At 48.3% G+C, this 26,274-nt stretch overlaps 1 protein-coding gene across 4 annotated transcripts in view; it reads right to left on the bottom strand.

Annotated features, from left to right (window-relative positions):
• Window positions 1-26,274, bottom strand: part of LOC119964510 — a 210,188-nt gene that overhangs the window by 130,016 nt on the left and 53,898 nt on the right. For all 4 annotated transcript variants that reach the window (XM_038794087.1, XM_038794083.1, XM_038794086.1 and 1 more), the window contains 4 exons: window positions 19,577-19,733; window positions 14,509-14,633; window positions 12,446-12,523; window positions 4,300-4,348 (listed from right to left, as the gene is read on the bottom strand). In XM_038794087.1, the coding sequence (XP_038650015.1) occupies window positions 4,300-4,348; window positions 12,446-12,523; window positions 14,509-14,633; window positions 19,577-19,733 (409 nt within the window). The remainder of the gene's footprint in view (window positions 1-4,299; window positions 4,349-12,445; window positions 12,524-14,508; window positions 14,634-19,576; window positions 19,734-26,274) is intronic.

The following is a 26,274-nucleotide window of genomic DNA, read 5'->3' as shown; positions in this document are numbered from 1 at the left end:
CTCAATCTGCGCATATCTGGTCTCAGTGGGTGCCATTTCCCGTGACGCGTATGCTACTGGTACCCAGGATGACGTATCGTCTCTTTGAAGCAACACCGCCCCAATGCCATCCTGACTCGCATCTGTGGATATCTTGGTCTCTCGGTCTGGGTCAAAGAATTCAAGGACGGGTGCAGTGGTGAGCTTGGCTTTCAGCTCCAGCAAATCTGTTCGGTGCTCCGCCTTCCACTCAAAGGCGGTTGATTTTTTCACCAGGTTGCGTAGGGCCATGTTGTATGTGGCAAAATTTGGGATGAACTTGCCAAAGAAATTGACCATTCCCAGTAAGCGCAGTACTGCCTTCTTCTCCTCGGGGACTTTCATTGCCTCGATGGCTTTAATTTTGTCTGTGTCCGGGCCCACACCGAGTCGCGAAATCTGATCGCCCAGGAACTTTAGCGTGGATGTTCCAAAACAGCATTTGGACCTGTTTAGCTTGAGGCCATGTTCATGTATGCGTCGGAATACTTTCTTGAGTCGCAACACATGTTCCTCTGGGGTTGTGGACCAGATTATGGTATCAGCAACGTAGACACGAACCCCTTCTACTCCCTCCATCATCTGTTCAATGATGCGATGGAAAATCTCTGATGCCGAGTTGATGCCAAATGGCATTTGGTTGTAGCAGAACCTGCCGAAAGGGGTGTTGAACATGCAGAGCCTTCTGCTGGATTCTTCAAATTGGATTTGCCACAATCCTTGGGATGCATCCAATTTTGTGAAGAAGCTTGCGTGTGCCATCTCACTTGTGATTTCTTCCCTCTTTGGGATGGGATAATGTTCCCGCATAATGTTTTTGTTTAGATCTTTGGGGTCAATGCAGATGCGTAGGTCCCCAAAGGCTTCTTTACGCACACCATCGAGCTGACCCAGCCGGTTGGTTCAGTGAACTTGGAGAGGATGCCTTTTTGTTGTAGACTCGTGAGCTCTGCCTTCAGGCGCTCTCTCAGTGGAGCAGGGACTCATCGTGGTGCGTGGACCACTGGCTTGGCATAAAGCCGCAGTAGAATCTTGTACTTGTACGGCAGCGTGCCCATCCCACTAATTACATCTGAGTACTGGGTTAGGATGTCGTCAATGCTGGCCTGAAGATCTGGATGGGACGGCGTCGTGGTGTAGATCCTTTGTATGAGGTTCAGTTGCTTGTAGGCGTGCTGTTGCTAAATTTTGCTAAGTGTGCTTTACACTTAATTGCTCTGTTTTATAATCTTGCTCTAGAGTCGCCAGATATCTTTATGATACCACCACGAGGTTCAAGTTCAAGTGCTGATCAATAACTCAATACACCAGTTAGTAAGGTTCAAATCAAAACACATTTATTATATACACAGTTAATCGCTACTCATGCATAAAATACTACTCACTAGACTATCACTAACACTAATAGGCCAATACTTAGCTTTGGAAACTGGCCCACCAGGTATGGGGAACAAATGGCCTTTCATTCGCTTCTGAGTCTGCAGGCTTCCAGCTGGTATGGACTAAGGGTTAGGAGCACCTATCTCGTAGCGTGCGTTAACTGGACACTTACTTGGTTGGTGCAGCTGCTAGGCAGGTCACGGTCAAGAGTTGTTTCGAGCTGCTGAGAGACCCTGCCAAGAAGATCGAACTGAACTTGGGGACTCTATTTTATAGTCCCCAAGGGCTTCGTGCCCTTGTGGGCGGACCCTGTACCTGGTTCCAATTGATTGGACTAAGTTCTGATCATTTGAATTGATTTCTCCAATACTGGAGCTGTTCCCTGATTGCTGGGTGGTTCCTAAATGTCCGTTGACCTTCCTTTGTCTTGGCTCCTGCTGGTGCCGAGGAGTCTGGTTTGGTCTTGATTACTTCAATGTATCTAATTGTTCCTGGGGATTGCTCATTAATATGTAGATGGCTTTTGGTTTCGGTTCTGTCTGGGTTCTGCAAGTCTTAATACACAGGAAACTTTGCACCTGCTTGTTTTCCTGTCCTTGGCTGAATTTCCCTTCATTCTTAGCGAATCTCCATTTTAAATTCAGGAATTGGCCAACCCAGGTGGCTACAGTGCGCACCTAGCAGGGACACCCTGTCTGGTTTAACAATCTCGAAGTGTAAGCTTGCTTGTGTGTGTCGGCTGGACACCTGCATATGGCAAGACCCCAGTGCCTTGATTGCGTTTCCATTGTAGTCCAGGAGTTTGCAGGCAGCTGGAAGGATTGTGGGGGGCTTCTTGATTCTCTTGAAGTCCAGCTGCGAAATCAGGTTGGCGGAGGCACCTGTGTCCAGTTTGAACTGGATGGGGTAATGGTTGACCTTCCTCACTGCATGCCGTTCGTCCTCAGAATCCACGACCAGGATTGATTAGACTTGCGATGTGTCTGGTGTGGCGTATTCACACTTTGGTAATGGCCACTCGGTAAGTGTTGTCCAGGTATTCATCATCTGGATCCGCCACACTGCCTGGATCAGAGTCATGCGTTTGGTGTTGCACACTTCTGATGCGGCGTTGTCAGAATTGGGAGCGCTGGCTCCTGACTGGTGGTGCAGATCTGCACAGGACTGCATAATGGTTTGGTTTCCCATAGTTTAAACAGTGTTTGCCTCTTGCAGGGCAGTTTTTTAAAAAATGGGCGGTGCCGCAGTACGCACACGTCACGACGTCGGCATCATGACATTCAGTGCATTGTTGCGCATGCGCGGTGCGGTTCTCAGACGTCTGCACCTGTGCAGGGCGGTTTCCGGCCGCTTCGTGTTCCTGATCGCATTGCGCATGCGTCGGGCGCAAAATGGCCGCTTTCGGCAATATGGAGGCGCTGCATCCGGGAGATGGCCTGAACACTCTCCACCTCATGGGAGGCTTGTTTTTCACTTTCTGCCGTTTTGTACTGTGAATAGGGATTTTTAGAGTGCTCACGCACAATACACGTTTCAATCGTGACTGGCAGGGTCATGTGCTTGATTTTCAACAATTGCTCTTGCAGAGGATCAGAGTGGACTCCAAAAATGATTTGGTCTCTGATCACGGAGTCAGTGATATCACCGAAGTTGTAGGAATGCACTCGCAGTCTAAGGTTAGTTAAATAGGAGGTGACGGATTTGTCTTTACCTTGCATCGTCTGCTTGAAGATGTAGTGCTCGAAGATTTTGTTGGTGTCCACCTCGCAGTGGCTGTTGAATTTGTTCAGGATGGTTTGGTATTTCATTTTGTCCTGCCCTTCGGAAAAGTGAAAGGAGTTGAAGATCTCTATCGCATGGTTACCCGCAGTGGTGAGTAGAAGAGCTATCTTCCATGCATCGGTTGCGCTATTGAGGTCGGATGCTTCCACGTATAGTTGAAATTTCTGCTTGAATGATCGCCAGTTGGCACTAAGATTTCTGGTGGTCCTGAGCTGATGAGGAGCCTGAATCTTGTCCATTGTGCCTGTATTTAACTAACCTTATCACGGATCTTGCTGAGTTGAACTAAATAGATTGAACAGTCACTCCTGGTATCATGTTGTGTTATGCTGTTTCGGATAACACAGGCTGCTACTTGATGCAGTCTTAACTAAAGGATGCTTCAGACTCTGAAATGAGTTCAACGTGTTTATTGAACTATTAAAGCAGTTCTCAAATGATTTAGACTCTCTCCTAATCTAACTGTAGTAACTCAGTCTAACTGCACCAGCCTTGCTCTAAGCCACGTGCTGGGGTGTGATGCTGCTGATCAACCCTGTCTAACTCTCTAGATGTCTGTCTGTGGAAAGAGGCAGGGTGTGAGTGCCTCATCCCTTTTATAGTGTTTCTGTCATGCCCCCTTGTGGTGATGCCACCTCTGAGTGTCCTGACTGCCCATTGGTTGTGTCCTAATCTGAGTGTTCATTGGTTGCATGTTTGCATATCATGACACAGGGTAGGTGGATTGGCCACGTTAAATTGCTCCTTAATTGGAAAACATTGTTTTTAAAAGAAAGAGGTAGCAAAGAGAAAAGTAACCGTGCAGAGGAGCCAGAACATTGTATAGAATTAAAGAACTGATAGTGAAATATTTTGAGTGAATGGGAAATCTGGAGAGGTCAACATCTCTGAAAGAAGAAAGAAAGTAGATATCATTGTTTGGTTAAGTGTTGTGCTTATTTAGAGGCAAGGGTGCTTTCTTTGGACAGGCAGAATTGTCATCCTGTCAGACACCCTCTGTACTGAATGGACAAAAGAGATTCTTTGGAGGACACAGGAAAAGAAATGAATCAATCAAAGGTACAAATCTTTTTAACCTTCTAAAAAAATGGAAGTATAAAATTGAAAAGGATACGCTACCTGAATTTAACCGTTCATTCAAAGGAAATTGGTTCATTAAGTGGAGAGTCTGTCAGAAAGAGGCATAAACATCAGGTAATGTATTTCAAAATTACAAAAAGGAGCAGTACATTGTGACTGAAATATGGACAACGGGGGTAATTATTACCAGAGAACAAAGAGCCATAAATGCCCAAGAAACAGGATGGCATACCTACAAGTATAAGGAAGCTAGTGAAAAGGGGTATACACTGCTACTAGTGAATGGTTTTTCCCTCACTCTCAAGTACAGATTGTTCCCTTCACATATAAGGCAACTTTGTCTATTCTTGTACTTCCTATACACTGATAAAAGCCATTGCTACTTCATTTATGTTGGTCCACAGCATTCTTTCATATTCCCTCTCAGCCTCCCTAATTTATACCTAAAATAATTTTGCATCTAATATATGCTAAAATTGTTGATCATGCGGTCGAGTACCCATAGTGCGGCACTGAAAATGGCTTGGTGGGGGGTCACAAAATGGGTGACACCAATCAACTTCAACGATAAAGAAAATCAGATGGGACATAAAACTAGCACAATCATTATTGCCATTTTGACGTGACCAATCAATCTTACCCTCACTCTATTTTTTTTTTTACAGTATTCTGTGCTCCTGCAGACTTGGGGTGGAATTTAATGCCCTCCCCTGTGATGGGTTTGATGGTGGGCCATTTAATCGGGCTGGGGGATGGCATATAGGGACCAGTCACCTTCCCAGCTCAGCCCCAATTAAGTCTCGGGCGAGAAGATTTGTGGTGGGCCCCACTTCCAACTGATGCCCCTAAGTGGGCAATTATTGACCACTGAAGGGCCTCTTCCCACTGCTGCTGGAATTCACCATAGGCCTGATTAAAATAGATGCCATCAGGAGGGTGGGGGAGCTCAGCAATTTTGGGCCTCTAGTGGGTGCACTACCAGCAGGAGCCACCACCTCCCCGGTAGTGCTACCAAACCCGGGTTGTTGATCCCGGAAAAAGGCCCACCACCACTACTAAATGGCACTTAAAGCAGCGGGCATTTCTGAAAAGAGGCAAAGCCGGGCTCTCGTCAGATCTCCAGTCGATGGATCATACTCCCGTTGCCGACATTAAATTTCTCCCTCACTATTTTCTATCTCCGACAACAATAGCAGAAGTATTTTTTAAAATCCTCACTCTGAGGTGCCAGAAACAAAAGCCTCATAACCATTTCATGAAAAAGTAATCTCGAAAAGCATTGCCATTATCCTTGTTATCATAATCAATCATATACAAATTTGTTCTCCTTGCACATATCCAAAAATGAATGAATGCGACATGCAATTTCAGCCTTTGGCACTTTCTTACGAATCTACTGGAAGCAAAAGAATTGGTGACATTGCCCGCTCTGCAGAGCCTCAACTTAGGAAAAACCTTGCCGACCATTTAGGGGAAATTCATAACCCTCATACACAGCAATAACCCTTCCCTGCAGTAAACTCATAGGCCAGGAAATACAGCCTTCCTCCACCCCCGCCAAACCCCATCCCCCAATCAAACAAGAGTAAATGAATGAACCTGACACAGTAAGGTGAGAGTCAAGAGAAGCAGTAACTATTCAGTGGGTAAACGTAGCGGCTTATTGTGAATATAACAAAAAAGAGTTCACAATGAACAATAAGATTAAATAACCTATTACTTTTCTCGTGGCTGCTATTTTTCTGTACTATTTCTGAAGAATACGTCTCAATAAATTTGCCAAATCAATGATAAAAATATCTGGAGCAACAACAAAGCTGTAAGAGATCAGCAGCAGAAAGGTTTGTGCATTAAAATTTTGCAGTGAGCCCTTATTGTACACAATACATTCCCATGTGGCACTTTTCTTTTTCTTTTAAATTTTTTTATTCTCATCCTTTGTCACATTTTCTCCCAAATTTACACCCACCAACAATAAACAATAATCAGTAACAAATATGTCAATCCCCATATCAATAACAACGATCCCATCCTCCCACCAAACCCCAAACATTAGCTCGTATGTTCACACAAACAAATAACAAAAAGGAATTAGGGATCACCCATAGTCGCCATTAACACACACAGCCCCCCTCCCCCCAACCCTCCCACCCACACGCCCCAACGAATGTTCGATGTTATCCAGTTTTTGAAAGTGCAGAATGAATAATGCCCATGAATTGTAGAACCCCTCCATCCTTCCCCTCAGTTCAAACTTAACCTTCTCAAGAGTCAAGAATTCCAACAGGTCCCCCCGCCACGCCAGGGCACAGGGTGGAGAGGTTACTCTCCAACCTATCAGGATCCGCCTTTGGGCGATCAACGAGGCGAAGGCTACAACATCTGCCTCCGCACCTGTTTCCAACCCTGGCTGGTCCGACACCCCGAATATGGCCCGGGTCCAGTTTCACGGGCACCACTTTAGAAATTACCCTAAATCCTCCTACCAGAAATTCTGTAGCTTTGGACAGGACCAAAACAAACAAACATGATTAGTGCCCCCCCCCCCCCCCCCCAACAACATTCACACACATTTGAAAATGAAAAAAATGAAATGAAATTTTCTACTCCTTCAAAGAATCGACTCATCCTCGCCCTCGTGAGGTTTGCTCTGTATACCACCTTCGCATGTATCAGCCCCAATCTCGCGCACGAGGTGGAGGCATTCACTCTCCGGAGCATCTCACACCAGAACCCCTCCTCCATATCATCTCCCAACTCTTCCTCCCACTTTGCTTTGATCCCTTCCAGCGGTGCCTTCTCCTTTTCCAAAATAACTCCGTAAACCGCTGACACTACCCCCTTCTCCAGTCCCCCTGTCATCAGCAACTCCTCCAGCAATGTGGAGGACGGCTCCACCGGGAAGCTCTGTATCTCCTTTCTGGCAAAATCTCAAATCTGCATGGATCTAAACATTTCCCCCTGCTCCAGCCCATACTTCGCTTCCAGCTCCTTCAATCCTGCAAACCGACCCCTAAGAAACAAATCTTTTAGTGTTTTAATCCCCTTCTCCTCCCATTTCCGAAAATTTCCATCCCACCTCCCTGGCTCAAATCTGTGGTTCCCCCGGATCGGCATTTCCCTGGACCCTGCCCCCAACCCGAAGTGTTGCCGAAACTGCCTCCAAATTCTCAATGAAGCTATTATTACCGGACTCCCTGAGTATTTCCCCGGGGCTATCGGGAGTGGCGCTGTTGTTAGTGCTTTCAATCCCAACCCCTGCACAAACTCTCCTCCAGTAATAATACATCAGGTTCGGGAGACCCAAACTCCCTACCTGCCTTCCCCTCTGTAACAGCACCTTTCTAACTCTGGCCACCTTCCCTCCCCATATGAACGAAGTAATCATTCCCTCAATCTCGCTGAAAAAAACCTTTGGCAGGAAAATTGGCAGGCATTGAAAAATAAATGGCGGCAACACATTCATTTTAACCGCCTGTACCCGACCCGCTAGTGACAGAAGGAGACCATCCCACCTTGCCAGATCAGCTTACACTCTCCCCACCAAACTAGAAATGTTGTAACTGCGGAGCCCCCCCCCCCCCCCCCCCCCCCACTCCAGGGCAACCTGCACCCCAGGTACCTAAAGTGAGTCCCTGCCCCTGCCCAGACACCACAAAATACTCATTCTTGTCGAGATTTAGTTTGTACCCCGAGAAAGACCCAAACACTCGAAGCAGCTTCAATATTCCCCCTTTTGACACACTCGGTTCTGACACGTATAACAGCAAATCATCGGCATATAAGGACACCCTATGCTCTCTCCCCCCCACCCCCGCACTCTTCCTATCCACACCCCCAAACTTCTTAATGCGATGGCCAACGGCTCAATCGCGAGTGCAAATAGCAGGGGGGGGGACAGAGGACATCCCTGCCTCGTCCCACGGTGGAGAGAAAAGTATCTCGAGCTGATGTTGTTTGTTCGGACACTCGCCCTCAGCTCCTTATATAGTAGCTTTACCCAGTTCACAAATCTTGGTCCAATCCCAAACCGCTCCAGAACTGCCATCAAGTACCCCCATTCTACCCGGTCGAACACCTTCCCCTCTGCTGGTGCCATAACGACGTTCAATACCCTTCTAACATTTGAAAAGAGCTGCCTCCCTCTCACGAACCCGGTCTGATTTTCACCTATCACCTTCGGGAGGCACTAATCCAGCCTAACCGCCAGTATCTTCGCCAATACTTCTGCATCCACATTCAGAAGTGATATGGGCCTATACGACCCACACTCCGTTGGATCCTTATCTTTTTTTAGCAACAGTGAAATCGATGCCTGCCCCAAGGTTTGTGGCTGCACTCCCTTCCCTATCGCCTCTTCAAACATCCCCACCATCAGGGGTGCCAGCTTATCCTTGAATTTTTTAATAATATTCCACCGGAAACCCATCCCGCCCTGCCCCCCATTCCCGACTGCATCCTCCCAATTGCATCCTTTATCTCCTGCTCCACTATTGCTCCTTCTAATATAGCCCTGTCCCCCTCCCCTAACCTCGGGTACTCCAACCCATCTAGAAATTCCTGCATCTCACGGTCTCCCCCAGGTGGCTCTGACCTGTACAACCTCTCATAAAATTCCTCAAAAACTTTGGTAATCAGATCCGGAGCCACCACCAACTTCCCTGCCCTATCCCTCACCTGCACAATTTCCCTTGCCGCTGCCTCCCTCCGGAGCTGACCTGCTAACATAAGGGCCCGCCTTATCTCCATGTTCGTAAACTGTACCCCTTGCTCGTCTCAGTTGGCGCACCGCCTTCCTGGTGGATAGTCGGTCAAAGGTCGCCTGCAGTTCCTTCCTCTTTTCCAGTTTCGCTGGGTCCCCATCTTCTGCATAACTCCTATCTACCTCCAACATCTCATCTATTACCCTCTACCGCTCCAACCTCTCCTATTTGTCCTACCTGGCCTTAAACAAAATCACCTCACCCCTCACCACCGCCTTTAGAGCCTCCCAGACAACTGCCTTCGACACCTCACCTGTACAGTTTAAACCTACATATTCCTCAATTACCTTTTCAATTTTCTAACAGAACCCTTGATCCCCCAAAGGTCCCACATCCAGTTTCCACCCCGGCCTCTGCGCTACCCCCTTCTCCAGTACCATATCCATCCAATGCGGAGCATGATCAGACACTGCAATTGCCGAGTATTCCAACCCCTTAACCCAAGCCAGCAAAGCCTTCCCCACCATGGAAAAGTCGATCTGTGAGTATACCTTATGGACTGCTGAGACAAACGAGTACTCCCGTTCCCTCGGGTGCAGAAACCTCTAAGTGTCCACCCCTCCCATTTCCACCATTAGCCCAGCTAGCGCCTTCGCCACCCCCCTGATTGGACCAGCGAGCGCGGCCGTGACCTGTCCAACCATGGCCTCTGCACCAAGTTCCAGTCACCCCCCACTATCAGTTCATGTGTGTCCAAGTCGGGGATGGCCCCAAACACCTTCTTCGCGAATCCCACATCGTCCCAATTGGGACCGTATACATGTAGCAGCACCACTAACCTCCCCTCCAGCGCCCCTGTTACAATCACATATCTACCCCCCTGATCTGCCACCACCTTCTCCATCTGGAAGCGTACTCTTTTGCTGACCAACAACCCGACCCCTCGAGCCCTTCCATCAAATCCAGAGGGAAGCACTTGGCAAACCCAACCCTTTTTAAGTCTCACCTGGTCCTTCACCCTCAAGTGAGTCTCCTGCAGCATTGCTACATCAGCCTTCAAACTTTTAAGATGCGCAAGCACCCTTGACCTCTTGACCGGACCTCCTAACCCCCTCACGTTCCACGTGACTATCCTAACTGGGGGTGTCTCACCTCCCCATCCTTCGTATCCACCATTATCATACCACCAGGCCCTGCCCCATGAGCCTGACACGTCCTATCCATTATTAACATCAAAACCCTTCCCCCCCTCCCAAAACCCCCCCTATATTTCCTGTCGAAAAAACATCTCCCAGCATCAATCCCTTCCCCCCCCTCACTCGCCTCATAGGCCCATCGAAACCTGCCAACCAGGCTCCAATGTCTGCAGCCCCCCCTCTCACCTCACCTCCATTCACTTGCTGACTTTAGTTAGCTAGCGCGGGTGGCTCCCCCCCCCCCACCAAGGTATACCGTCCCCTCCCACCCAGTCCCAGAGAAAGAAAAAACAAAAACAACAATCCAACCCATACAATTCACTAAAATAAGAAATAACCAGAATGCCAATCAACCCAACCAATAACTTGAACTCTGTAACAATGTGAAGAGAAGTAAATTACAATGCACATCAGTAAAAAGAAAGTTATAGCATTTATACATTTTCCAGCTCCCCAATCACAGTCCACAGTCTCTCTTCCAGCTCTGCTCCTCACATCTGTCCTGTGGTAGTATGACTAGAGGTATTACGGTACCGAGCTATGCCGAGACACCATTGGTGGAGAAGGCTCGCTGCTCATTGGCCCGATGGTATGTAACACTAATCACCCATTGGTTAGAGGTGTAAAGTAGCTCCACCCAGTAAGGTGGGATATAAGAGCCCGGGTATTCCCCACAGCTGCCTTTCTGTACCTGAGCTGCTGGGGAAACATCTTGTCTATTAAAGCCTTCAGTTCGGACTACAACCTCGCTTCTGTGGTCAATTGATAGTGCATCATGTCCCATGCCTTCTGCCCTCACTAACGCCTCAGCCACCTCTGCTGTCTCGAAATAAAAGTCTTTGGCATCATACGTCACCCTCAGCTTCGCCGGGTATACCATACCAAATTGCACCCCCTTTTTGTACAGTGCCGCCTTCATTCGCTCGAACGCCGCTCCTCTTTTTGCCAACTCCACCGTCAAGTCCTGGTAGATCCGAACTCCAGGACCATCCCACTGCACCTCGCGCTTCTGCTTCGCCCAGCTTAACACCTTCTCCTTCATGCAGTACTAATGGAAGCAAATAATTACTGCTCTTGGCGGCTCATTTGGGCTTTGGCCTTAATGACCGATGAGCTCGGTACAGCTCGTACCGGGAGGGGTTCTCACCCTCTCCCATCAACTCCGCCAACTTCTTAGCGAAGTACTCTGTTGGCCTTGGGCCCTCTGTCCCTTCGAGCAAGCCCACAATTCTCAGATTGTGCCGCCTCAAGCGGTTCTCCAAGTCCTCAAGCTTTGCTCAGAGTCCTCTGTTGACCACACCACCCTCCGCAGCTCGTCCCCCATCGAGGTTAACTGGTCGCTGTGCTGCGACATGGCCTCCTCCACTTCCTTCATCTTCTCGTCCTGCTCTCTCACCTCAGCCGATGTCTTTGCCACAGCTACCCTCACCGGGGCGATTGCCTCCTCCACCAATGACTTCAATTCAACCGCCATCTCCTTCCTCAAAGCCTCCATGAGCCTCGCAAACTGCTTTTCCATCTCCACCGCCATCACTGTGGTCATCTTCTCCACCGTAAGTAGTGCGGCCCCACCATGCGGTCCGGCATCCGCCATCTTGTCAACACTTTTGCTGGTCCTCTCATTCAATGGCGAGCCCGCTTTCCTCCATTCCTCGACGCTGCTTTTTGCATCCTTTAACGACTTATTATTTTTCCTTTTTTTTTCACCCTTCTTTCCTTCTTCAATCTTTTTTTTATAGAAAAACAAAAAATGTCTTCCTTCAGAAAAAGAAAAAAAAACTTTCACCAAGTTTCTTTAAAACTTGTTTCTCTTCTTTTTTGTATTCCTCCAGAATTTCCCTGGGACCGGACTTGAGTCTTCTTACAACATTCTAGGCGGGAGCCACCCGATGTGGGACATCTCACCTGCATCGTGCCCTGGCTTCGGGCCTGCCGCTTCGACCTTTGTTTGGCTCCGCCCCCACTGCCTCGACCTCCGCGCGCGCTGGGCCCGACGCCTCAGCACCAACCGCCCGACATCCACACCAGCTGCCCGTTCCTCTCTGGTTTTCGAACCGGCCCCGCTTGATGCCTGGGGAGGCCCCAAAGGCCGACAATAATCGGGGGGGGGGGGGGGGAGCGAAGAATCGGGGAAACCCCCGAAAGCACTGCAAATAGTAGACACCGGCGGGAGTTCCTCTCGATGCGGCCGACCCGCTCACAAACGCCACTGGAAACCCCATGTGGAACTCTTCTAAACATTTATTACACTCACTTATATTACCATATATGTAACAATGCACTTACCCTTTCACCGTAAGGACAGGTCTGGAAAAGGTTCTTCTGAGTGGTTGGAGTAAACTGCTTTGTACTCATCTTGTTACGCTATATACATATATAAAAGCATCATTAAGACAGAAACAATTAGATTGAGGTATTAACACTTCCAAAATGGGCAAGTAACTTGTGGCGTATGCTTACAGCCTGACCTGAAATTGCTGTAGAGATGCTGTCTCATTACTCAATCCATGCATTACGCTTCATGGGCGCGATTCTCCCAGAGAGGGAGAAATCGTAAGGCTGGCGTCAAATCCGGGCGGGTTTGACGCCAGCCTCCCCCTCCCCGACCGGGAACCGATTCTGGTCCCCGGTCGGGGCTAGCATGCCGCCGCCGTAAACTCCGGCATCGCGGGCTTAACGAATTTTGTTAAGCCCGCTTGCCAGAGTTTGCGCCGGCTGACGCGTCACATGACGTCAGCCGCGCATGCGCGGATTGGAAGACTCCAACCCGCGCATGCGTTGATGACGTCATCGCGCATTTGCGCGAAACCCGCGCACGCGCGAAACCCGCGCATGCGCGGGCCGGGATGCCCCTCAGCCGCCCCGCGAAGTGATACAGCGGGGCGGCGGAAGGACAAAGAGTGCGCGGGTATCGGACCCACTGCCCACGATCGGTGCCCACCGATCGCGGGCCCATGGCACCCTTGGCACGGCCGTGGTACTGCCGTGCCAATCGGTGCCATGGTTTTAAAAATCGGCACTTTACGGCCGTTTTTACGAACGGCCAGACCAGGTGTGTTTGCCGTTCGTAAAAACAGCCGTAAAGGGCTTGGAACTCGGCCCATCGGCCAGCTGAGAATCGCTGCTGGCCGTAAAAAAACGGCGGCAGCGATTCGTATCGGGAGTTGGGCGTGGGGGGGGGGAGAATAGCGGGAGGGCGTCAGACTAGCGTGGCCGTAAAATTTTACGAACCCCGCTATTCTCCGCACCGTCGTGAGTGCGGAGAATTGCGCCCCATATGCTTGGTTTTTGCTGCAGGGTTCACCTTCATGCGCCACACATGTAGTGTTACTCTCTGCATCAAGCAGCTGCTTCAGCTGTGCAAGATTCTCATCTGTCAAGGTTCTGCTTGAAATTTGTGTTTTATTGAGTTTCTGATGACAGAAAGCTTGCCACAATGGTAATGACCTTCATTGCTTTCCTAACACTTAGCCTGACAGAGATGATGTGAAGCTGCAAGGAGGGGTTACAGGAGATATTGGAAGGAACCATGTTTGGATTAGGTCACATACCACTCATTGTGAAGGTATATCTGCCTAGCAATGTCGAAAGACTTCTGAATAAGAGTTATTTTTGACTCGAAACATTAAGTATGTTTCTCTCTGCTGTACACCTGCAGAGTGCTTGCTGATTTTCTGTTTTTATCTCAAATTTCCAGTATCCACAATATTTTGCTTTTATTGTGAAGTTGAAGGGTGTTAACCCTAGAAGCCTAGATTTAGTAAGGAGGCAGGTACTACTCGAAGGCCTGAAAGTAAGTATATATATAGGAATAATAGCGCCAGGGGTTACTATGGCCGATTTAGCTCAGTTGGCTGGACAGCTGGTTTGTCATGCAGAACAAGGCCAACAGCGCAGGTTCAACTCTGCATTGGCTGAGGTCATTCATGATGGTCCCACCTTCTCAACCTTGCCTGAGGTGTGATGATCCTCCTGTTAAATCACCACCAGAGAGCTCTCCCTCTCAAAAGGGGACTATGGTGACTTTATTTATGGTCAGAACAGCCCTGGATTTTTATGCCTTGGGCCCCTCCAGATTAACAAGGGATGTGACCAGTATCAGGTAAGTTGGTGTTCATGAACTAAATTGAATTGTCGAATCATCAAAGGTTTAAGACACAGAAAGAGGCCACTTGACAGTTTCTGCACTGGCTGGGAAACGGGCCATCCAGCCTAATCCCAATTAAGGTAATTAGGACGTTGACCTCAATGCTGCAAAGCAAGCATCTAAAACATTTCATTCTATTTATTTTAAATTCAAAGGATCACTTAACTAAAAAGGGTAGCCAGAAACATTATGAAATACATACAACTGGATGGTCTGATAGAGCAGAATCGAGGAAGAATTGGGCCACCAGATGTCTCTCTTTGGAAGTGACAAAATTCCCATCTACCATCCAGGCACGGGACATGCAATCTACCACATGTATACGATCTAAAAAGAAAGAGCTGATAAAAATGGCAACTTTTCATATTTGTAGTTTCCTCTTTCTGGTATTGTAAGACTTTCCATCAATTCTAAGAGTCCCAAAATTGGTGACTTTTTACAAATGGTTAGTAAACACAGTTTAAAATGACAGTCTTTCATTTTCAAACAATTACATCTCAAGCAGAAATTATTAAACAGTTTAAGAAAAATCTACCATTTTCCTCATGGCGCTGAGGACCCGGGTTCAATACCGGCCCCGTGTGGAGTCCGCACATTCTCCCCGTGTCTCTGTGGGTTTCTCTCCCACAACCCCAGGTTGATATTAAGAAGGAGGATGTGCTGGAAATTTTGAAAAGCATCAGGATAGATAAGTCCCCTAGGCCAGTTGGGATTACCCAAGGTTACTACGGAAAATGAGGGAGGAAATTGCTGCGCCGTTGCTGATGATCTTTGCGTCCTCACTCTCCACTGGAGTAGTACCAGATGATTGGACGGAGGCGAATGTTGTTCCCCTGTTCAAGAAAGGGAATAGGGAAATCCCTGGGAATTACAGACCAGTCAGTCTTACATCTGGATTCTGAGATATAGGATTTATGATTATTTAGAAAAACATAGCAGGTTCCTCACAAGCCTCATTGAATTCTTTGAGGATGTGACAAGACACATTGACGAAGGTCGCGCAGTGGATGTGGTGTGTATGGATTTCAGTAAGGCATTTGATGAGGTTCCCCATGGTAGGCTCATTCAGAAAGTCGGGGGCATGGGATACAGGGAAATTTGGCTGTCTGGATACAGAATTGGCTGGAAAGAAGACAGCGAGTAATAGTAGATGGAAAGTATTCTGCCTGGAGGTGACCAGTGGTGTCCCACAAGGATCTGTTCTGGGACCTCTGTTCTTCGTGGTTTTTATAAATGACTTGGATGAGGAAGTGGAAGGGTGGGTTAGTAAGTTTGCTGATGATACAAAGGTTGGTGGAATTGTAGATAGTGTCAAGGGTGGTGCAGGTTACAACAGGACATTGACAAGATGCAGAGCTGGGCTGAGAAGTGACAGATGGAGTTCAACCTAGATAAATATGAAGTGATTGATTTTGCAAGGTTGAATTTGAATGCTGAATACAGGGTTAAAAGCAAGCTTCTTGGAAGTGTGGACAAACAGAGAGATCTTGGGGTCCATGTACATAGATCCCTCAAGGTTGCCACCCAGGTTGATAGGGTTGTTAAGGAGGCATATGGTGTGTTGGCTTTCATTAACAGGGGGATTGAGTTTAAGAGCCGCGAGGTTTTGCTGCAGCTTTATAAAACCCTGATTAGACCACACTTGGAATATTGTGTCCAGTTCTGGTCACCACATTATAGAAAGGCTGTGGATGCTTTGGAGAGAGTACAGAGGAGATTTACCAGGATGCTGCCTGGCTGGAGGGCATGTCTTATGAAGAAAGGTTGAGGGAGCTAGGGCTTTCCTCACTGGAGTGAAGGAGGCAGAGAGGTGACTTGATACAGGTGTACAAGGTGATGAGAGGGACGGATAGAGTGGATGGGCAGAGACTTTTCCCCAGGGCGGAAATGACTGTCGCGAGGAGACATAATTTTAAGGTGATTGGAGGAAGGTATAGGGGAGATGCCAGAGGTAGGTCCTTTACACAGAGAGTGATGAGTGTGTGGAATGCACTGCTAGTGGAGGTGGTAGAGTCAGAGTTATTAGGGACATTTAAGCGACTCTTGGACAGGAACATGGACATCTGTAAATTGAAGGGGTGTAGGTTAAGTTGATCTTAAATTAGGGTAAATGGTCGGCACAGCATCGTGGGCTGAAGGGCCTGTACTGTGCTGCACTGTTCTATGTTCTATGTTCTAACCCAAAGATGTGCAGGGTAGATGGACTGGCCACGCTAAATTGTCCCTTAATTGGAAACAAATTATTGGGTACTCTAATTTTGTTTTTAAAATCTACCCTTTTACCATTTGGTTGGTTAGAGATGAGAAAGGATAGTCGCCCATCTTAGCTCATCCACAAAGAGAGACACTAAAACTCCTTCACTTCAGCATCTAATTGTTTGTTAAAAGATTCCAGTGTTTATCTTTACTACTTATCTTTGCAAGTCTGTTCTATGCATTGATGGGAATGTGTATAATGAATTTCTGAATATTAGTCCTAAATGTATCCTTTACCACTTTAAATCTATGCCTTCTGGTCCTACTCTCATTAATTTGGCTTAAATATTTGAGGTTTATCTTTCTAATTTCTTTAGCTCACTTATAACCTCAAAAAGCTGATCATCCAAGCTCCTTCTTTCGTTCTTCCACATACAGTAGATGGCCTGTCACTCACTGATTGCTGTAGCTCTTGTATAGGGAAGGGATGATTCTGGAAGACTTCGCCGCCTTCGTCGCCTGGCCCTTGATCGGGGCCCACCAATCCGCGGGGGGGTCTGTGCCGTGGGGGCACTCTTTTCCTACGTGTCCGCCGTGTCAGCCTCCGTGATGGCCGACGCGGAGGTGACCCCCGCCCTGCGCATGCGCGGGGATGATGTCAGTAGCCGTTGATGCACCCGCGCATGCGCGGACTCTCACTGGCCGGCGGAATCCCTTTGGCCCCGGCTGGCGTGGCGCCAAAGGCCTTCCACGCCAGCCGGAGGGGCGCAAACCACTCCAGGGCCGGCCTAGCTCCTGAAGGTGCGGAGGATTCCGCACCTTTGGGGCAGGCCGACGCCAGAGTGGTTCATGCCACTCCGTCCCGCCGGGACCCCCCGCCCCGCGGGTACGGGAGAATCCCACCCCATGTCTTACAAACTTAAATTTTTTGAGGAGGTGACTAGGTGTGTAGATGAGGGTAATGCAGTTGATGTCTACATGCACTTTAGTAAAGCTTTGACAAGGTCCCACATGGGAGGCTGATGAAGAAGGTAAGAGCCCATGGGATCCAGGGCAATTTGGCAAACTGGATCCAAAACTGGCCGAGCGGTGAGAGGCAGAGAGTGACAGCTGATGGTTTTGTGACTGGAAGCCTGTGTCCAGTGGTGTTCTGCAGGGATCGGTGCTGGGTTCCTTATTGTATGTAGGGCGGATTAATAATTTGGATGTGAATGTAGGAGGTATGATAAGTAAGTATGCAGATTACACAATAATTGGTGGTGTGGAAATAGTGCGGAGCAAGGCCTTAGGTTACAGGACAATATAGATAGGATAATTAGATGGACAGAAGAGTGAAAATTAGAATTTAACCATGAAAAGTGTGAGGTAATGCATTTTGGGTGGACTAATAAGGCAAGGGAATATAAAATGAATGGTCGGACCCTAGGAAGTACAGAGAGTACTTGGTGTGCATGTTCAGAAATCTCTGAGGTCAGAGTAGATAAGGTGGTTAAGAAGGCCTATGGGATTCTTACCTTTATTAACTGAGGCATTGAATAGGAGAGCAGGGAGGTTATGCTAGAGCTGTATAAAACGCTGGTCAGGTCCCAACTGGAGTGCTGTGTACAGTTCTGGTCACTACATTTTAGAAAGGAAGTGGTTGCTCATGAGAGGGTGCAGAGGAGATTCACTAAGATGTTGCCTGGGCTTGATCGCTCCAGTTACCAAAAGAGACTGGATAGGCTAGGATTGTTTTTCCTGGAGCAGGGAAGACTGAGGGGGACCAGATTGAGGTGTATAAAATTATGGAGGACATAGATAGGGTGGACAGGAAGGTACTTTTCCCCTTAGTGAAGGGGTCAATAACCAGGGGCCATAGATTTAAGAAGGTTTAGAGGCGATATAAGGAAAAGGTTTTTCACCCAGAGGGTGCTTGGAATCTGGAACTCACTGTCTGAAAGGGTGGTAAGAGGCAGGAACCCTCACAACTTTTAAAAAGTATCTAAGGGCAGTATGTGGTGCAGTGGTTAGCACTGGGACTGCAGAGCTGAGGCCCCGGGTTCGAATCTGGCCCTAGGTCACTGTCCGTGTGGAATTTGCACATTCTCCCCATGTCTGCGTGGGTTTCACCCCCACAACCCAAAGATGTGTTGGTTAGGTGGAATGGTCATGCTAAATTGCCCCTTAATTAGAAAAGAAAAATACTTGGCTACTCTAAATGTATTAAATAAAAGAAGTATTTAGATGAGCACTTGAAATAATATAGCATAAAAGGCTACGGGCCAAGTGCTGCAAAATGGGATTAGAATAGTTAGGTGCCTGATGGGTGGCGTGGACGTGATGGGCCAAAGAGCCTCTTTCCTTGTGGTCAAGCTCTATGACTCTGTTTTTTATCAAATTCAAATTTCACCATCTGCCGTGGTGGGATTCGAACCCAGAACTCCAGAGCATTACGCTGGCTCTATGGGTTACTAGTCCGGGGACAATACCACTACTATGCTATCCCCTCTCCTGGTGAAGGGTAGAACTGGATCCAATCTTTACTGACCTTCATATTTATTTACAGAATTACATATTACAAGCATATGCTTTCTAACCCAACAATCCACTCTGTCTATTTATATGGGCTTAAATAAAACCCTAGTTAATGCCAAACACCATTGCAAGGATGAAATTAGCAGAATGAAGAAGATAAAATTTGGATGATATTTTTAGTTTTCAATTTTTTTCACTGTTGAGTCCGTTATGGCAGCTCCCGCACCCCTTCCCCCTTCCCTCCATTCAAAATCGGAATTCCAGCGTAGCCTAGAAACTCCCGATACACCCAACTAAGCCTTCTTATTTTGTCTACCACCTTACTCGCAACCATGAATCTGGACCACTGCTGACAGTGGGTGAAACCCTGGTTGATTTGGGTTCTGCATCAAATTGTGGTTCTCCCACATGCGCCCTGGTAACATTTCCTGCCCATACACGCGTGCTGGTTATGAGAACACCTTATCTGCTGAAGTTATATTATTATTTTTCTTGCACAGGTATAAAAACTGTGTAATCCACAGGTGCCCCTGTGTGACATCATTCAATTCTCTACATACAGTGCGCATCATTGTTCAGCTCAGGGTTCCCATGTAGCCGCAGGTCCAGTATCTGGATGTGTCGGATTTTCTGAAGTTCCTTCCATGTTAAAAGATTTCCGGAGAGGTCCAATGTTCCCAGTGCAATAAATCGTTTCAATCCATCCAAACCCTTAATCTGAAAAATAGAATCACATTGTCCACAACAAATTGCCCTTGAACTGAGTGACTTTATCAGTCAGCACTTAAAAACAGAAGCGATAAATTATTGACAGATTGTTCCATTGAATTTATCAAGACCGACAAATACTCTTGGTTAAACGTCTATATTAAAGGAAAACCCCAAATATTCCTGGCCAGCCCTTGTTGTGTGTTGTGGTGGGACCTCAGCGAGCTATAACTGGCTCTGGTGCTGACCCTGACACAAATCCCAACCTCAATGAATTTTTTGTTCTATTAGGTGGACCATGCACTATTGGGCAAGAAAGTGGGTAGGGAGTGCCACCCACCGTTGGGGATTTATGATGATGGCGGAAGGGGAGGAATATTTTTGGGATTGTAATCATGGCAGTGGGCAAGTACTGGGCAGTCAATTCTTCCAAGTCAATCTAAAGAGATGCAACAGAGAAGAAATGTGGCCTTTGCAGGATGGGTTCCTGAGATCATTCCGGAAAGGCACCTGGCTGTCAATGCTACTTCTCTAATGGCAGGGCAGTGCATGAAGATGTTCAATGACCTGACCAGACCAAGATTAAGCAATCCTATCTACTACCATTAATGCAGTAATATACGCAGCCGCCTCTCTCTCTCTTTACCCTCACAGAGCACTCTCCCAAAGGGCTGCACCGTGCACTATTGGGCACCTCCTTTATCGAGATCTAATTGCGGTCTATAAGATGTTAAAGGGGATTGACAGGGTAGACAAAGACCAGATGTTGCCCTTGTTGGATACTCTAGGGAGAGAGGCTAAGAGGCAGACTCAAAACAGAATTTAGGAATTACTTCACTCAAAGGATCGTGAATCTGTGGAATTCTTTGTCCCAGGGTGCAGTGGATGCCGGAACACTAAACAAATTTGAGGAGGAGTTAGGTAGGATTTATTTGTGACGGGACAAAGGGTTATGGCGAGTGGGCAGGAAGGTGGCAATGAGGCTGAGATGAGATCAGCCATGATCGTATTGAATGGTGGAGTGGGCTCGAGGGGCTGAATTGCCTACTCTTGTTCCTGGTTCTTATGTTCTAATGTTCTTCTGTAACTCATAGAAATTTCAATATGCTTGCGTACTTCATGTAGGAGAAGCTGACCCTCAATGCCTGGAAGTATCGAGGCACACAGATGTGGACTGTAGGACACTCTGGGCTCAGAGATCCTACCCTGTATCAAAAGATCCTGAATGACGATCATTAGAGATGCGTTTGGGAAATGTGCACTGCTAGTTGAGGTCATGGTGGAATGCAATCCCATTTTTGTTTCACCGTCAAATAAGGCAGCATACCCTGAAACAACAGTGGGTGCCACTTTAACACTGAGCGTCTATCAGTCTCTGTAGTCACTGTAGTAACTCAGTCACCAGAGTCACCACTGGCTTCCTGTTGGCCAGGCCAACATGGCACCCACTTGATGGTATATGCAAACACATGGTTGGGACAGAATTGCAAAATATTCTGATCAACTCTAGAAGAGGTATCAGACACTGTGGGCAAGCTATAAGTCTTAAATACTCACACAATTAAATTACAACACATCTTGGAGGCAAGTATAAGAGGAGGCAGATAATCCACTGAGGATGGGTTTTCTCAGCAAAAGTTAACAAAACTCTTACAAATACTGACCAATTTAGTTTATCTTTTATCCATTCATGGGATATGGGCATCGCTGGCTAGGCCTTCACTTATTGCTCAGCCTTAATTACCCTTGTTCAGAGGTAATTAAGAGTCAACCACATTGCTGTGACATGAGTGAACCAGATGGGTTTTTATAGCAATCGACAATGGTTTCGACTTTGCATTTCAGATTTTTATTGAATTGAAATTTCATCATCTGCCATGGTAGGATTCAAACCCTGGTTCCCAAAGCATTACCCTGGGTTTCTAGATTACTCGTCCAGTGATATTACCACTACGCCAATGCTAAAAGTTAATATACATCATGAACGATGTCAGATTATGTGTGACTAGAGCTGAGAAAGAGATCATCCTGGAAGGAGAGCTTAACATTCCCTGTACATAGTTAATAAATGTTTGAAAGTTCCCAGAGGCTTTGCTTCCAGCAGTCTAGTTAAATACACACTTGGACTATTTGTGACGAAGTTTCATAGTGGTGCTGGTAAACATACCGAATAGCACGGATCCCCAGTGAAACCGACAGTGGTGGTAAAGTGAAAGTCATCAAATACAAGGCACCCAGGGAATGACTGTGGCTGAAAATCAGATGGAAAAGCACCAAGAGTCCCGAGACGGCCGACTAAAAGTATAATTATGGAGAAAGCCCTGCTTCTGCCTGAATCCTTTGATCAAGTGGAAGGGCCTGGCCAAGCAGCACACTGGCAAAACTGGCATTGCAGATTCAACAGGTTGAGGGTCGCTTTGGGGTTGGCACAGAAGCCTGATGACGAACAGGTCAGCATGCTCCCCCATTCCATTGGCAGCAGTGCAGATGGCATTTTAATAAGACAGGCTGTTAATGAGGACACAGAAACTTAAGACATTTGGAGGAACTGTAATTTAGACCTAGTATATTGATTTAGCAGGCGCACTCAGGAATCTGAAGAAGGTATTGGCTTTTTCATTAATGACCTGTAATTTTAAAAAAAAATTATTTGTGGGATGTGGGCATCGCTGGTTAGGCCAGCATTTATTGCCCGTCCATAGTTGCCCTTCAGAAAGTGGTGGTGAGTTGCCTTCTTGAAACGCTGCAGTCCTTGAGGTACACCCACTGTGCTGTTGGGGAGGGAGTTCTAGGATGTTGCCCCGGTGACAGTGAAGAACGATGATATATTTCCAAGTCATGGTGGTGGTGAGTGACTTGGAGGGGGACGTCCAGGTGGTGGGGTTCCCAGGTATCTGTTGCTCTTGTCCTTCTAGATGGTAGTGGTCTTGGGTTTGGAAGGTGCTGCCTAAGAAACCTTTGAGTTACTGCAGTACATCTTGTAGATGGTACACATGGCTGCCACTTTTCATCAGTGGTGGAAGGTTTGTGGAAGGGTGAGAAATCAAGCGGGCTGCTTTGTCATGAATGGTGTCGAGCCTCTTGGATGTTGTTGCAGCCTATCCAAGGCTGTGCAATTAGTGAGACATGCAAAGCTATGGATGCAGACTAACATGTAATCTAGGCTGATAGAGAACCTATTGGGAATTAGATTATTGACTCAATCCAATTTGTGAGCAATAGAGGCATCAATGCATCCACCAAATGGGAGACCCAGAATGAAGAAGAATGAGTCGGCGCCATTATCCAGTGGTCTTGTTGTGGTGCGAGAAAACCCTATAAGTGTGAAGACGAGCCAGCCATAAATGCAGAAAGCCATTATTGCAGGAACTGCAGCCATTTTAAAATGTTATGCTGTAGCAGAAAGCTTTAAAATGCACTTCAAAATTTACAGAGAGACCAGTCCTGTTAACCAATATCCAACGAATAGAAAATACTGACGAACATGAAATGCCGTTCTTGGGCAAGGTTACAAAGTCCAAGAGGAATATTTGGAGCACAGATTCGATGGTCAGTGGCCACAAGAAAAATTTTTAATTTGACATGGGAGAAGGAGTGTCGGTTCTTTCTGATACAGAACAATGGCTGATCTCTGAGTTTCTCCCGCCACCTACCATTCCACTCCAAGGCCCAGGGAATATCCCACTGAAGGTACAAGGGAAGATGAATGTTACAATGGGAAAGAGCTTACAAACTCTCAGCACGTTACTCAGAAGCAAGATTGCTCTTTATTAAGCAGAGAAGCTCGTATAGAGCTGCAGCTTCCTTATTCACCTATTGCATTAGAAACCCAAGTCCAGTCAGACTAGTTTGAACCAGGCCTCTTGGACACTATTCCACATTTCAGCTGTAGGGGGAGTTTCCAGAAATTGTACGTCTCTTCGAAGAGAGGTTGGTTGACAAATGTGGAGGTGACCGGAACGTCATTGAGGGAGGTGATCAGGATACCAATCCGCCTGGCTATTCTGGTGAGGATATCAGTGACCTCAGGTTCAGGAAGAACCTGATGCAGGAACTGACTTGTCCGAAGGTTACCCAGAAACAGCTCCCAGAATGCCCCGTGAAGGCACGGCAGAAAATAAATCCGACTTAGGAAAAGCGGGTCTCAAAACTGAAAGAAACGTGAGTGCTGAAATACCACCTACTGATCTCGCACACATTTCAGATGTACGAAGAAGAGAAACGATAGAACAACAACCTAATCGGGCAGAACAACAACCTAACAACAGAAACGGAGGTGAAATCCAGCTCTACTCCAGATATTGATTTGGGCTGCTGAAGTTCCTGAGGTGTTAAGACCTAGTGAAGGGAAGAAACACACCGATGTGAGGACAGAACGTGTGCCCATTATATGAACTCCTACAATAATAACTAAATAATCATGAACCCTGCTTGAGAATAATCTTCACTCTTCTGTTTATCCATCTGATTTATTCATGAATGTGACATTTGAGTTGCCCAGCACTTCAGCCCAGGGATAGGAATGTGCTTAAACAACAGATACTTTTTCCGGTCAATGGATTTGTTGGGTTGGAAGACTGTGGACCTACTACAGCTGGACAAACACCAGGAGAAGCTGACAAATTCTATTGCTTCAAGGTGGAGAAGCGAGTACCATAACATCAAAAGGGAGTTCCACTTCCTACAGCAAACCAGAAGCTCAATAATGTAACTGCATTCTAAGAAGAATAGTGAAAGCATACATAGAATCCCTACAGTGCAGAAGGAGGTCATTTGGCCCATCGAGCCTACACCAACCCTCTGAAAGAGCACTGGGCCCACTCCACCACCCCATCCTGTAACCCCACTTGACCTTTGGGCACTACGAGTAATTTAGCACAACCAATCCACCTAACCGCACATCTTTGGACTGTGAGAGGAAACCGGAGCACCGGAGGAAACCCATGTACAATCTCCACGCAAATAGTCATCCGAGGCCGGAATTGAACCTGGGTGTAGAAACCGACTATTTTCCAATACACCTGATAGGTAAAAGATAGTTATTTAGTGTAAATATTAAGCCTTGTCTTTAAATACCCATTTTACATTCACTCATAACCCCAGGCCATCTCAAAACATACAGAGATGCAAAACAGCATGAAACAGCATAATTCCATTATAGATTAAAACAGCACTTTTACTGAGCAAACAGATACATTTGCAAGACAGTTTGACACTATACTTGTGCTGTACCATTTATCAGATCAAGGACATAGCAATACCATAGCAATGCCATAGTAATATGAAGACACAATACAGATAACAGCTAAGTCAGCAGAAGACCAGTTTAAGCTGGTCATGATAACAGCACAGAATCGCATTCCATAACATGCACAAGTATTCAAACATGAAACATTTAAAACTAATGTTGCACATTGAAGACTGACAGCTAACCGTCAAATCAAACTCACTTGACTTCCGGGCGGCGAGCGAGGAGGTCGCAGGGAGAGGGGCTCCCGCAAGCGGTGGACAGCAGGAGGAACAGCCCCCCCCCCCCCCCCCCCCCCCCCCGACAGGCCGGACGGCGGAGGAGGAGCGCCGGCGGAGGAGCCGGAGCGGGAGCCGGAGCCGAGGAGCCGGAGCGGAGGAGCCGAGGAGCCGGAGCGGAGGAGCCGAGGAGCCGGGGCGGAGGAGCCGAGGAGCCGGGGCGGAGGAGCCGAGGAGCCGGAGCGGAGGAGCCGAGGAGCCGGAGCGGAGGAGCCGAGGAGCCGGAGCGGGAGCCGAGGAGCCGGAGCCGAGGAGCCGGAGCCGAGGAGCCGAGGAGCCGGAGCGGGAGCGGAGGAGCCGGAGCGGAGGAGCCGGAGCGGCGACAGGGGGGCCCAACAGCAGCAGGTCCATCCCCTCTCCCTCCCCCCCCCCACGCGGGCCAGGAGCGGTGCGGCGGCGGCGGCGGCCCCTCTTCTCTCCCCCCCCCCACGCGACCCAGGAGCGGTGCGGCGGCGGCGGCCCCTCTTCTCTCCCCCCCCCCCCCACGCGGGCCAGGAGCGGTGCGGCGGCGGCGGCCCCTCTTCTCTCCCCCCCCCCCCCACGCGGGCCAGGAGCGGTGCGGCGGCGGCGGCCCCTCTTCTCTCCCCCCCCCCCCCCCCCCCCCGCGGGCCAGGAGCGGTGCGGCGGCGGCGGCCCCTCTTCTCTTCCCCCCCCCCCCCCCAGCCAGCAGCGGGGACCCCCCCCCCCCAGCCAGCAGCGGGGACCCCCCCCCCCCCAGCCAGCAGCGGGGACCCCCCCCCCCCCAGCCAGCAGCGGGGACCCCCCCCCCCCAGCCAGCAGCGGGGACACAACCCCCCCCCCCCCAGCCAGCAGCGGGGACACAACCCCCCCCCCCCCCCAGCCAGCAGCGGGGACACAACCCCCCCCCCCCCCAGCCAGCAGCGGGGACACAACCCCCCCCCCCCAGCCAGCAGCGGGGACCCCCCCCCCCAACCAGCAGCGACCACCGGCCCACTCGCCCCTCCCCCCCCCCCCCCAACTGCTGTGACCACCACGTGGCAAAGACAAAGGGACTCTCTCTCCT

This window comes from Scyliorhinus canicula, chromosome 4, assembly GCF_902713615.1.
Source record: "Scyliorhinus canicula chromosome 4, sScyCan1.1, whole genome shotgun sequence".
NCBI classification, from domain to species: Eukaryota; Metazoa; Chordata; class Chondrichthyes; order Carcharhiniformes; family Scyliorhinidae; genus Scyliorhinus; species Scyliorhinus canicula.
This window is presented reverse-complemented; position numbering and strand designations above follow the sequence as displayed.